Source organism: Gavia stellata, chromosome 26, assembly GCF_030936135.1.
Source record: "Gavia stellata isolate bGavSte3 chromosome 26, bGavSte3.hap2, whole genome shotgun sequence".
NCBI lineage: Eukaryota > Metazoa > Chordata > Aves > Gaviiformes > Gaviidae > Gavia > Gavia stellata.
This window is the reverse complement of record NC_082619.1, coordinates 1,102,270-1,116,404: the sequence shown is the minus strand read 5'-3', so window position 1 is coordinate 1,116,404 and position 14,135 is coordinate 1,102,270. Positions and strand designations below refer to the sequence as shown.

The following is a 14,135-nucleotide window of genomic DNA, read 5'->3' as shown; positions in this document are numbered from 1 at the left end:
GGAGCGCAGCAGGGTTTCCCTCTGAAGAGGGACGATGTTCAATACCTTCTGCAGCTAGTAGGTTTTCAGCTAGAAAGCTGAAGTTGAGGAGCTGGCTGTCTCTGTAACTAGCTGGGACTTCACTGGTTTCGGCAAGAGTTATCTTTGGTGAGGCTTGTTAGACCAAAGACGCGTTTCCTGTGAAAAAACAGAGGGAAGGAGGGATGGCACGTGGCCACGAACCTGCACCTCTCACTGTCGAGGTAATATGGCACGAGGCTTAGTATTTGACTGAAGGAAAAGGTTGAAAAAGCTTTATTTTTATTTTGATGTGGAAAAATACTTAAAACCTTTACGCTTCTCACAAAACAGTTCTGATTTTCCAGCCAGCCCTGTCAGCTGTCCTCTAAATAGAGGAAATTTTATAATTTTAAAGCCTTTCCCTTGGAGACAGCCCAGGTAAGGGCTGATGTGGCAGCAGTGTGCCAGAGTCCCTTTCCGTGTAGCTTCAGCAGTGACCCTGTCTGCCGTTGGAACCTGGAGAACACGCTGGTGCCTGCGTCGTTCTCCATCTTCTGCATTGCGTGCCGCAAGCGTGCAAGAAGCCCCTCTTTGGGTTGCACTCCCTGTGTGAATAACCACTTTTGTCTTCGCTTCGTCCCTTACAGATCACTTGGTGGCGCACGGACGTATGGCCGAGAAGGAAGCCCGGAGAAAGTTCAAGCAGATAGTGGCTGCTGTCAACTTTTGTCACTGTCGTAATATAGTCCACAGAGATCTGAAGGCAGAAAACCTACTTCTGGATGCTAACCTTAACATCAAAATAGCAGGTGAGCTAAGACTAGCAGTGTGGGAGGAAGGCAGCTGCCTTCAGAAGTTAATAAATGTAGGCATTGGCTGCTTCCAGGTATTCAGAAAGAAGGAAGCACAGTGCGGCTAAAGGAAGCTTTGGATTTCTGTGTGGCCTGCTGCCCAGAGCTGAAACTGCCAGGTTGTAGCCAGGAGATTTATATCTCCCTTCAAGTAGTGCAAAATAAAAGAAGAAAAAAAAAATGCTGGTTTGGCTTCATAGGCAGATATGCGGCTATAGATACTGCAGCGTTGCAATACGTTGGGTAATGGGAGAGACGGATATTAAAAAATTGACCTTGTTTTGAGTCCTGCTGCCAGTTTAGGACTTCTGTGAAGCAGGTCAGGCTAGGTGAGAGAGAAAGAATGGAAAGAAGGGATGACAACGTTTATGGTAGGGCAGTGAAGGGGAAACAGCACTCATTTCGCTATGCTGTCTGACGGAGCAAGAGAATTAGCCCCAGCGCTTTGGGTATTTTACTCATTGTAGGGAGAAAGCTGAAGTTACTAAATAAACAGGCCCTTACAGTCTGTTCCCAGAGTTTTGCTGGGCAGTGGGGTGTCTTGCTAATAACTGCCCTTCCAGAGAGCTTGGGCAGTTTCTAGGTTGACCTAACACAGGCCTGCCTGTCTGTGATCCTCTTGGACATGAGGCTGAGCCTTGGCTGCTGAGCTCTGTGATGCACTGACTAGACTTGACTTCATTTAGCTTTGTGGGATTATGTAGCAACCGATTGAAACAAGAGGATTTAATACCGCCGTGGTCATCTCATTTCACAGGCTTTTGAATTGTAAGAGCTCATGCTTACCATTTAATTCTATGAGAGCCTAATGCATAGCAGAGCATTTTTGGAAAGCACTTTGCCCTCTCTCTTAATAGAGTTCCTTGGAGAGCTCGTCGGTTTTTACAAGGGTTTGTAACTGGATTTTAAAAAAAAATGTGCTTAGGGCTACAAAACTTTTCAGTCTGTGAGCAATTTTCATACTGGGAGTTGGGGAATAATCTTTTAGCTTGATACCATCTTGGAGGAAGGCAACAGTCTTGTTCGTCGTGTTACTGTTCTCTTACGTACCATCTGTAGGTGTTAGATTAGAGTTTAACATTTGATTTGTAGTAAAATGATTAGTAATTTCTCAGGTTTCTCTCATCCTCACTTTGAGGAGGGAATGGGGAAGGAATGGAAAGGAGCGAAGGACTTTATGAAACTTCCTCTGGGCACTGAATAGTATGAACCATGTCCTCTTGGCTGTTCTGGGAGCAGAGGATGAGCAAGAGACGCGTCGCTGATGAAGTACGAGTGGTTCGGAGTGTTGCCTATGCGTTAAGTAAATCTGTGCTGCCTTGCGCTGTACAGCATTTCACGGCCAGCTGAAAGCCTGATAGCACAGGCTTCCCAGAACCTCACTGTTAGCAGTCACCAAGAGAAACGCGCTGACAATACGGGGAAAATGGCTTGGTTTTGCCAGTCAGACCCATTTTCTACAGCTGGGTAAGAGCCTCTGTACTGAAGGAGGGCAGCAGCAAGTGCCTGTTGGATAACTGCTGCACTGGGCAGTGGAAGGAGCTGGTGGCAGGTGATGGAGCTCCTACGAGAAAGGCTGTTCAGGAGGAATTTGAGCAGCACTTTCTGGTGTCTGTTTTATGAAAACAGATGCACTAGTGATTTGAGGCCATCTTGTGTTCACGGGGTAAAATCTAATCTGTGTGTAGTGGGGAGGGAGCCTAGCAACTAAAAGAAAGAAAGAAGTTAAAAGCTAACCAGGGTAGAAACTATAATACGGCTGGATTTCCTAAATAAATAGCCACATGAGCATGCTGACAAGCTCTGTGAATGTCTGAAAACTGTGGAAACTTTTTTATCTAAGGGGGTTGGAAACTATTTTCCTTCCAAATCTCTGCTTCCAGAATGGACTCTGGAAGATAGTTCCCACCCTGGTGGTGGCAGTGTTTTACTTGGCAGGAAGGTATAGTAGTGACTTGAAAAGTAGCCTGGAAAAGCTGATTTATGGTATAGGATTTTCCAAGTATTAAGTTTTGTCCCTATAACTCATCAATTACAACTTGACACCAGTTCTTCCATTGTTTCAAGAGCAAAAAAAAAAGAGATAGCAACTGATCTCTTTCAGACCAGACCTCCCAGAATAAATACTACAGAAATGCACAAAGCCCTGTTAACACAGGGAGGAGGATCAGCTAAACCTTCACTGCCAAACCCCTTAACCGTGTCTAACTCAAACCTCTTCAGTAATGCATTTGATGTTCAGCTGATGGAAGCTATAGATATCTCGAGTATCTTCTGAAGGCTCCACTTGGTAGGTCTGGTCACTTTTTACCTGCAGTGTAGCAGCAACGCAGGTAGCCTGAAGGATGGAGTGAGCCGGTGTGTCACCTCAAACACCCGGAGCTGAGATTGCGACTGCAGCTTTGTGGTTCTTCTGACACCCATACGCGCAGCTTTCAGTAATGTACATGATTCCATCAGCTTTTGGAGTTTTCCAGAGTCTCCTCGGTGCAGATTTTCTAGCACGTTACTGCTGACCTCCATTTGCAGCTTTGCATCCCTTGCTCGGCATTAGTTAAGTAATTGAGACTTAGCAAGAGAGGGTAGCAGTCCTGAAGTGGGTTAATGCCGCTGTTCTCACTCGATGGTGACTACAAGTGTGCTTTTTGGCTTGGGGTTTTTTTCGTTGATTGCAACTATACTATTTCTCTGTGAACCTTGAGAAATGAACGCTGTTACCCTCGGACTCGTTTTTCCCATGGATGCTTTTTCTCCAGTGTACCTTCTCAAAGCCTGAGTCAGTAGCTTCTGGCACTATGTTCACTTGTGCTCCCAGTCAGAGAGTTCAGCCAGGAGTTGAGATTATTGCTAAATACCCAGGCCTTCCTGGCGTATGGTTTCAGAGAGGAATCTGATCTGTGCATTGCTTTGCATTCGTTTGCAAGAGTCTGCTTGCTCTTTCACCGTCTGAGGATAAAAGTCCCTGTTGTGCAGATACTAAAGCCAGCTCCCTGAAGCTCTGCTCTGAGGAAACGTGAGGCACCGGGCCTACTTTTGTAGCACAGAGATGTTTTTTTTTTTATTTTCCCTATATCACATTGTTGTGACTTCTACCTTGCTCTTTAAAAATGCCCTTTTCCCCCTGCATCTGTTTGTGGAATGAGACCTGGTTGCTCCCTGGGGATTTGGATTTATGTTTCCTTGGACTGGGGTGACTTGTCATAGTTTTAAAGAAAGTTTAAGTTGTAGTTTGGTTTAGATTTTGGGTTGTTTGTTTGTTGCTTTGGGGTTTTCAAATCCTTCTTAACTTTTTGGGGGCTTTTAAAAAGCCTGCTGTTTTCACCAGCCTTGACCTCAGTTCATGCAGCACAGGTGGGTTCTGGAAGCTGTTTCCAGCCTTTGAACAGTGCGTCGTGTAAGACGGAGCCGTCTGGCTCCAGCTCCCTGCAGAGACAAGCAGCGTGACTCACCCGGAGCCCGGAAGGTGCTGGGTACAGCAGCAGCTCTCCACGGGGAGAGGTTTTTCATCCTGAAATCCGGGGCAGCCGTGGGGTGACCGCAGGAGCTCCAGGACCTGCTGGGTGAACACGACATGCCTGCAGCGACTCTGCCCTCCAAGCCTGGTTCTCTAAGCAGAGACTCTGTGGGGTTGCTCTCTCTGCCCACCTCTCCATTATCAAAAATTGTTGTGAACCCATGGGCTAATTTCAACCCCCTGTGAAAGAGGGGTAAAGTTGCAAAGACAGCCAATCTCCTGCAGCTCTTACGAAGCAGAGGAGGTTGCAGGAGGCAGCTGTTGCACGTCTGTTCAGAGGCAGTGGTGGCTGCCAGCTGGCATGGCACAGCTCTGCCCTCCCTGCAGAATGCGCTGCTGCTTGCTCGCTGTGCCGCTGTCGAACGGGGCTCATCAGCGTGCCTGGTTAGTGGGCCGATGCAGCGGTGTGGGGAATGCCTCGTTCCTCTGTGCAGAGCTGGAGCTGGTGCCGGGCTGCACGGGGCAATACTCACTGCTTTGAAAATATGGTTGGTTCCCAAAGTGCTGCAAAGCCCACTCGAGTACATACAAGGATAAATAAAAGTACCCAAATCAGAATAATTTGCTCAAAATATGCAAAGTACCAAAATTGCAGTGTGTTCTTGAACAGTCAGAAAGAGTCTACATCTAAACTTGACTACAAAGGCTTTGTTGTTAGGAGCTGGAAATACATTTAGTGCTGTAGTTTTTCTTGCTTGCTCTGGTAGCCGTAATTCAGGCACTTGTTACATATCCTGCTTTAAATGTGAGACAGAACAGCTCAAAAGCTTGCAGAGGTGGAAAAGACAATTGTGCAGCTGCTTACTATTTCCCTGAAATAGTCCTCCAAAGGCTGACTGCTCTTGTGTTCTGGAAGTTTAGATGACTTCATTTCCAACAGTAAAGACCCAAAGGGTGTTTAACTGCCTTGTTTTGATAATATGATGCTTTTAAAGAACATTTACCATCTCTGTGCTCTGTTTTGAAGTAGAGTTTGAGCAGCGTTGTCTGTGCTCCAGGTATTTCCCCGGGAACATGCCACGCTAGGTACTCTTCACAAGCGTAAACCATCTCCGCATGGGGAATTTTGCCCCTGCAAAGGGGTGGGAAGGAGGAAAGTCGGTTGCACCCTCCTGGAGTTGAGCTAGCAGGAGCTGTGCCGAGCTGTGCTAGGTGGTCTGCTGAGTTTTGCAGAAGCTGTTTGAAGGAGGAGGGGAGAGTCACCTGAAATTAGGTCATGGAAAATCCTGCAAGGAAGGCGGCGATCGTGGGCGGGAGCACGGACTCACCAGTTAACGCATTGTCTGCGGAGTGCCGGCGGGGTTTTCTGTGCCTGCTGCACAGAGGTGTTGGCCATCGCTGGCCTCGCTGGTGGCTCGCTCTTGGAAGGTGGTGTGAAACTCTGGGCGCTGGTGGAAAGGGGCTTTTGTCTAAAAGACGACAACTGTTCTCCTTTCAGCAGAGTCATATTGAATGTGTTAGGGCAAACCTGTAGTTTTAAACGATTTAGGAAAGCAAACCTTTCTTGATGGCTAAAGAATGCAGGCCAAAGTCCTTACCTTCTAAAGCATGGATAAAAGGCTGTAAGGAGAAATAAGCAGGTAAAAAAGAAGATGAATTTTCAAGATGAATGTGTATTTATTTCAAGAAATGGGAAAAAAACTTCTGTGCTTTTGCATCTCAGATATTCTTTACCATTTCTATTAAAGTATGCATTTTCAGTCAAATTCTCCTTGCACAACACTGGGATCTTGTTTCACTGACAGGTAGGCAGTCAGCTGTGCATTATCCCAGACATGCTGCAGTTCTGACCAGTGATGGAGTCAAAATTCATCTTAAGCTCTTTATAAGAGATTTTTACTTGCTGCAGCTGCACTGTATATTTTTGCCACGATGCTTTTTGGTTTAATCAGTTAGAATTTGCAAACTGAGCGTTTCTAGCCCTCCTTGGTTTTTCCAGCATTTCTCTCTCAAGCCTGCCGTGAGGATCTGCTGCTGGTGCAAATGCCATGAAAAATGTCCTTGTTGCTGTGGGTCCCCGTCCGCCTGCATTAATGTCACTCACCCTCCTGCTGGCACACTTCTGGCAGAAGCACAGGCACAGCAGTTTGCAGATAACCTTTGTGGCACAGCTCCTTCTGATGGAGCTTGCTTCTAAGGACACCCCGTTCACAGGACATGGAGATGCCTCTCTGTGACTGTGTTATTTGCTTTTATAAGCAAAGAAAGAAATTGTTAGTGAAGATTCTTTCTTTTTATACAAAGAAGCTCACTTCTCTTGAGTCCAGACTTTGGTTTCTTTACACTTTCCAGTGCAATTCCCAGCTGTGTGCCAGGGGGTGGCAGGTTAATTAGCAGAGAATGCCATTAGTGCCCCTGTAAGCTGATGGTTGGCTGCCTGTAAGGTGAAGACCTTTCTTGTAATTTCTCTTTCAGGATTTATTATTTGCTGTTGGTGGATGATTTGCCTTGGTTTGTAGAGCTACCCACCTTAACCAAAGTTTTCAGCTCACGTAGTGCTTTCTGGAAAATCAAAATTTCCCGTCCTTTTTCCCTTTGTCTGCATTCTGTCCTTGCTGGTGGCTGCCCTGGCCCTAATGAAGTTGTGAAACTTGACATTGGAGAAGCTGAAGGTTGGAAACTAACGCGCAAGACTTGCGTGGGATTTCGTGAATATAAGGTGGAAGCCTTGTTCCAAACCATCCACCTGACTTGCAGCAACCCTAGTTGATCTGATTGCTGGTGTACTGACTCCAGCGTGGAAATCACATGGCTGAAAAGTGAAAAGCAAACTTTTGGAAAGATCTTTGTGTTCTGCTAAGCAAAAGCAGTATGGTTGTAGCGTGTGAAGCAGGACTAAGTCGTGTTGTTTTGCAGCAGGTTGTTTAAATGGGGTGTCTGTTATACCGTACAAAGTGGACGTGCCACTGTTAATACTTGGTGGTCTTCTGTCCCAGGGAGAGGTTGCACACCGTCCAAGTGGTTTCAGCATTGCTCTTGCCTCTTTTGCACTCTTGTTTCTCTGATGTCTGTGTATCAGTTATCCATTATAGGATTGCACGTGACTTTACTAGACTCAGCAAATTACTTAAATACCTTTTGCTTAGGACAGTTGGAACAGATCATACTCCTCTAATCAGTTCTCTTTGTCCTTTCAGATTTTGGATTCAGTAACATCTTCACACCTGGTCAGCTGCTTAAAACCTGGTGTGGGAGTCCTCCCTATGCTGCTCCAGAGCTCTTTGAAGGAAAGGAATACGATGGGCCAAAAGTTGACATTTGGGTATGCGATGAACCTCTTTCTCTCTTAATTTGACCTCATTTTTGCTCTGTTGGTTTGGCTTTGCTTCCTGAATACTTAGTACATCTCTCAGAGAAAAGCCCCTGATATGGCAAATGTTTTTCGAAGAAATGCTTATAAAATTTTATTCTGGCTACTTATGTCACATGTTCTTTATTGGGAGACATGGTGCCAAAAACATTAGTTGCCCAGAAATGCATTTCAATTTAGTTTCCCAGAAATACGGTTCACTTCACTGCTGTTGAACAGCATAGTACTTACTGTGGAAGGGCTTGATCTGGCAGAGCTGAAAGAGGCAACTTCAAGTTTTGCTCTCTGAGGGTTTTGCAGAGAGCTGTTGAGCGCAGAGACTCGGGAGGGTCTCCTCCATGGCACTAGCAGTGCAACGCAAAGCCTGCTTTGCCCTGCAGCCCTGCCTTTCAACACTGGCTCGGTTGCCTGCTGTCCTGCCTCTTCTCCTCGTGGGGCTCTCCGAGCTCTGCCAGCCAAGCTGGATGAGTGGGAGGGAAGGCTGGCATAGCTGGGTTTGAAACGGCCGCGCCGGCACGGCGGCATTCACTCGGCTGAAGCTGTGTGATCTGGGCATGCAGGTTGGCCAGAGTCTCCTGCCACGGGGGTGCGGGGCTGCAGGCTTCTTTAGCTGTTGGCTTCTGAGGCTCCAAAGAAAGTCTAAATTAGGCTTGAAGGAGGAATTAAGCTGGCCTGGGACTGAGATGTCAACAAGGTCCATTCCAATGGGATTTGCTTTTTCTTCTCTATTATTATTTTATTCTATTTAAACAACATTTACTGCAATTAACTGCAGTCTCCCAGTCTCTCCCTCTAACGCTCCTGATGCGACCTTTGTTTTGCACGCAGAGTCTTGGCGTGGTGCTGTACGTGCTGGTCTGTGGCGCTCTGCCCTTCGATGGGAGCACGCTGCAGAACCTGCGGGCGAGGGTGCTCAGTGGGAAATTTCGCATTCCATTTTTCATGTCCACAGGTAAGGGGCGCGCGCACTGCAGCGCGCCTGCAGCGCTGAGTAGGCGCTGGTTGCCTCTCTGCTTACAGAGTCTTTGGAGTACTTAAATTACAATATACCAATTGATTTATATGCCAGTGAAGCGGTATGCCAGTGAAGCGATGTGCCAGGAAGCTTATCCGCTGGATAAGCTAAAAGGAGTTCTGAATCTAGAATTTAGAAACTGAAATTCTCTTATTTAAAATCTCAGCTTTCACATATAGAACTATGCAAACTATAGCAAAATGTTAGCAAAGATACACTCTTTCTAACATTTAGGAAATGTGAAAGCTAAAAATGGAATAGTTGATTTAGGAATATAGAGGCTTTCACTATACCTGTTTTAGACAAGAAGCTTTTCACAGCATTATGGCACATGAATTTCCAGCAATAGCCCCATCAGAGATGAGTGTCTATGTCCTGTTTCTGCAAAAATGCTTCTGAATGCTTTAGTAACAATCTTGGTTTTGAAAAGTCTGATTAATTCTCAGATAACTTAGAAGTGAGTCATACATAGGTTCTTGGTTGCCTGCTCTCAGATTAAGGAATAATTTTGGATGGGCTGCGTGGAGTTTCCCAGCTGAAAGCTTCCTTGCCTGCTGCCCTACTTGGGGAAGAGGTTCTCTTCATGCAGAAAATGCTTGCTAAAACGTGGTGCTTTTAAAGCAAGCTTAGATCCCACCCCAAATGGGGGAGAGCCTCAGCAGTCCCCCATGGTGACAGCACGCACATAATACAATGGAGAAATCGTTTGGTGAGCTGTTGCTGATTGGGGCATGTTCAGAGGATATTTTGCCCTTCAACCCCCCAAAAGCCAGTCCTGTCCCCCGGCCGGTGTGGCAAGGCGGGGAGGGACAGGGTGACAGCGTGCCACCTAGGGGCTCCGGCAAACAGCACAGGGGCCCGGTGGCCCGAGCGGCTTCCTTCCTTCCTAGCATGGGGAAATCAAATGCCTGCAGCGAAGCAGCACGTCGGGGCCTGAACAGGTGCGAAGTGCAGAAAGAGAAGCAGTATTTTTGCTATGTACGACTTCCTACAGAGAAGTCAGTTGCTTTGAAAGAAAAAAGTGCTTTCGCTTGGGCAGCGCGAGGCTGCCTCCTGCAGATGCCGCGTCCCTCCTTGCGGGTTACCCAGCCTCTCTCTTTCCTTGCAGAATGTGAACATCTGATCCGCCACATGCTCGTCTTGGACCCAAGCAAGCGGCTCTCCATGGAGCAGATCTGCAAGCACAAGTGGATGAAGCTTGGGGAGGCCGATGCAGAGTTTGACAGGGTGAGAAGTAGAAGCGAGCCGGTGCATGAGTGGGGTCTGCTCGGTGCCTGCCGGGCTGCAAACAGGCTCTGGGCACGTAGTGCTGCAATGTTCGTTTCGGCTGTTTGAGAACTCTCATTCCGAGTGCTGTTGCGCTGCCTTCCTGCTTTCTGCATCTCCTGGTCTTGCTGTCCACATTGTTCTTCATCTGCGTATATTTTTGTATCTTTCCCCTTGGCGTTGAGAGCCTAAGGCACTAGGTTTTGATTTGGTGTGCCATCAGCCTTCAAAGCTCACGCCAGCTTGCAGCCAGAGCCTGGCATGTTGGTTCTTCAGAGTGCTATGACTCATTGGTGCGCCTTTGGGAATGTCAGCACTGAAGTCTGTGTCTGTGCTCTTACAGCTGATAGCAGAGTGTCAGCACCTGAAGACCGAGAGGCAGATGGAGCCGCTGAACGAGGACGTCTTGCTGGCAATGGCAGACATGGGGCTGGACAAGGAGCGCACAATTCAGGTAGGACACCACAGTGACAGCCGTGGCCTGCCTGTTCCCACTGCAGATCAAATGGCCGTGTTTGTTGCTTATCACCTCTGGTAACTGAGCAACCTCAGCACAGTACAGAGCGTTATTTTATTGCTTGACAAAATGAGCCGACCACTTGTTCCTTTTCCTCTTTCAGTCATTGAGAGCCGATGCTTATGATCACTACAGTGCGATCTACAGCCTGCTCTGCGACCGTCTGAAGAGACACAAGAATCTGCGCATTGCGGCATCCCCAAGTATACCACGGACCATGACCTTCCCCGCCTCTGCTAACATCCAGGTAGATCCTGCTTGCGTAGTGCTCTTCCAGCCCAGGAAGACCAGCCAGTCCCTTACCTGCTACACTCAGGCTTGCTTGTGGGTGTCCTCATCCTGGCAGGAGTGTCAAAACCTTTCTCGTGTGAGAACTTCGTGTGTGTTTAGGGCACCATAATCCTGAGATTAGGAACAGCTTGTTCCTAAATTTGGCTGTGGGTTTAGCGAATACCCTTCACTCAAAGTCTTGTGTTAGCTTGGTGACAGAGGAGAAGGCAATCTATGGGTTACTGGTTGGGAGCTAGAGTTTACAGACGAGGACTGCTGCGTGTGATGCTTCTTCCTTAATTTGTGCCGCTGTCCAAGAAATGAATACTTGCTTTAAGAGGGGCCAGGTCATAAGGGAAGCAGAAGAGATGCTCACCCTGCCTGAACAGAAGGGAGGAGGGGGGAGGGAGGGGAAATGAGGCAACCCCTTGAGAATCAAGGATAAACAGATCTTCACTGGCTCCAGGGTAACCTCGCTGTTCCCAAGTGCTTATGTCTGTGCACTGGTGTTAATCCAGCAGTGTTTGTAAAGGGGTGGTAAGACACGCTAGCTTCATGTCTTCCGATTTTGATCTCTCTGTTCAGCAGACAGAACAGACAGGCAATACCATGAGCATCAACGTGCCACAAGTCCAGCTCATCAACCCTGAGAACCAAATTGTGGAGGTGAGGTACACCCCTTGATAATGACCCCCACCAAGTTCTTTTCCCGGGCTCACATTGAAGCCTTTTGCTTGATCCTCACATTGCATTTCAACATCTCCATTTTGCCTGTCCAGACTGACGGCACAATGAACTTGGACAGTGATGAAGGGGAAGAGCCATCACCTGAAGCTCTGGTCCGTTACCTCTCGATGAGAAGGCACACAGTTGGAGTAGCTGACCCACGGTTAGTATTGGACTCTTAACTCCCTGATGGAAGACTAAGGGAACCTGAAGATTTACACCTACCACATGACTTTGGTCCTTCTGAGATGTCACAGATTTATTTATGTGCTGCACTGGCAGATGAGAGGCTAACGCCTTAAGGGTGCTTCTGGGCTCTGTGGTATGTAAGAGTTGATACCTTTTGGACTGGCAGTGGTCTCCAGTTTCTGGGCTGGGAAATACACTTCACAATGTGCCCCTCGGTCCCATGTCTCTGCTTGGCTGTCGCCAGACCAGGTGGTGATGCGTGCATGCATCTGTATCACAGCTGGTATCAAACCTCTGGTTTCCTGATCCTGCTGTGAGTGGCTTGGATTTATTTCTGCAAATTTGATTTTTGCTAGATGGAGAAAGAAATTCAAGGTGTCTCTTTAGCAAAAGTGTTCTTTTAAACGTCCTAGTCCCATTGCACAGCTTGGTTAGTATTTCAGCTGAGGATGAGATGCTTTCCTCCTCTTCCTCCTGATTAGCTCTGTGTCAGCTATAGTGATGTTCACTGGTGCACAAGCCAGTTTCTCACCTAAGCTGCACTGCTGTCATGTGCTGGGTGAAGTTTGTGATAAATGCAATAGAGATTAATGCAAAGAGCTAGTTCTGGCAAATCTCAACCAGGAGGGGAAAAAAGAGGCAAACAAAACTCAGAGTGGCTTGGCTGCTCTCTGATCATTTTCCAGAGCAATAAGAAGCCTTTTCGTGAAGGGAAACTGAGTGTACTGGGCCCACGGGTGGTTCTCTTCACATCATTGCTAATTCACCTGTCTATAAATGTGATTGCACAGGACGGAAGTCATGGAAGATCTGCAGAAGCTCCTGCCTGGCTTCCCCCGTGTCACTCCTCAGGCTCCGTTCCTGCAGGTGACCCCGAATGTGAACTTCATGCACAATGTGCTGCCTCGGCAGAACCTGCAGCCCACGGGTCAGCTGGAGTACAAGGTATGACCGATGCACGTGCTCCCTGCTGCAGTCTGTGCCCCACCGGCACATGCGTGGGTGTTTGTGCTCGCACTTGCTCTCTCTGTTTGCCAGTTCCTTGGACTCCGTAAGCTTCAAGATTTACCCTCTTGCTGTCTCTTTAGGTATGATTCTAGTTGGTTACTCAAAAAGCTGAAGAATGAAAGAACACTGCAATATGAAATTAATTAATGGGCTGGGGAGAAATAGGACTGCGCTGCCTGGCTTTGGAGCTGCAGGTCGCAGCCTGCCTGGCAACTAAAGCAGAGTGCAGGGAAATGGCGAGTTAAACACTACTTTTCCACTGACACTGCCTCTCTCTGCCCCACATCAGCTCTGAGACAATAGTGATACTCCTTCATCTCTCCTGAAGCCCAGAAGGCTTCTCTTCTCTTGTGGCAACATCTGGGTTTATGACCTTGGGGCTCAGGTACCGGAAGGATCCGGAACGGGGTTGATAACTGCATTGTCTGTGCTTCCCAGGAGCAGTCCCTGCTGCAGCCCCCCACCCTGCAGCTGCTGAATGGCATGGGCCCTCTGGGGCGGAGGGCATCAGATGGTGGAGCTAACATCCAGTTACATGCACAGCAACTGCTGAAACGTCCTCGAGGTCCATCCCCGCTCGTCACTATGACGCCAGTAAGTAGCAAAAGGAAAGAAGAGGATTGGTGGTGTGCTTATAAATATCTTCACCCGCAGGCAGAGGTGGCTGCCTCCAGGACATAGCAGACAGAGTAGCACTCTGGAAGCACTGCGGGGGGTGTGCCCACTTGCTTCCAAAGGTTCACCCCCTCCAGAGCGGCAGCGTGCTCTGTCCGCTTCTGGGAGAATTGCTGTAGCTAGCAGCTGATAGCTATTGTCCTGTAGCTAGCAGCTGAGATAGTATTCCTCTTTGGAACTGAAAAAGTGCTTGTGAATTTTTATTGTTGCTTTTCTTCTTTGCTGATCTGATAGAGAACTAAAATGTCCCTCCTGGGCGTTAATGTACATTTCTTCCTTGAGGCATTTGTATCACTGAATTTTCCTGGTAGCACCAAAAGAAGCAGCAGCCTTGTACAGGCAACTCCGTTTGGGGAAGGAACGTCGGAAGGGGTCCTTGGTGCTGCAGAGGAGCTGGCACATACTCTTGCGAAAGCCTGTTTGGGAAGGTCAGGACTATGCTGGCTGCCTTCTGGAACCCATGACTTCTCTTCTCTCTGCAGGCTGTCCCAGCTGTCACCCCTGTGGATGAGGAGAGCTCCGATGGGGAACCGGATCAGGAAGCCGTGCAGAGGTAACCCCCAGTCTGTTAACATTTGCCCTTATTACCCTCAAAGAGGCTCACCCTGTGGTGTTCCACAGCTGAATTAAAACGTGAGCAACCTCATCACAGGCAACAGCGTTGATTACAGCGAAGGCTCAACATTTCTCTTGTTCTCATGGGTGTTGATTACTGTAGGCAATTACTCCTCTGACGCTACTGGGTGCTTAGAAAGCTGGATTCCCCCTGAAATGGTTAGCTAATTGAGCAGTAG

General features: G+C 47.9%; 1 protein-coding gene across 1 annotated transcript in view; it reads left to right on the top strand.

Moving 5' to 3' along the window:
• Positions 1-14,135, top strand: part of SIK3 (SIK family kinase 3) — an 89,254-nt gene that overhangs the window by 58,233 nt on the left and 16,886 nt on the right. Inside the window, exons 4-14 of the mRNA XM_059829593.1 lie at positions 648-809; positions 7,503-7,627; positions 8,504-8,627; positions 9,799-9,917; positions 10,300-10,410; positions 10,577-10,720; positions 11,332-11,409; positions 11,523-11,632; positions 12,450-12,603; positions 13,105-13,260; positions 13,824-13,894. Coding sequence (XP_059685576.1) covers positions 648-809; positions 7,503-7,627; positions 8,504-8,627; positions 9,799-9,917; positions 10,300-10,410; positions 10,577-10,720; positions 11,332-11,409; positions 11,523-11,632; positions 12,450-12,603; positions 13,105-13,260; positions 13,824-13,894 — 1,354 coding nt within the window. The remainder of the gene's footprint in view (positions 1-647; positions 810-7,502; positions 7,628-8,503; positions 8,628-9,798; positions 9,918-10,299; positions 10,411-10,576; positions 10,721-11,331; positions 11,410-11,522; positions 11,633-12,449; positions 12,604-13,104; positions 13,261-13,823; positions 13,895-14,135) is intronic.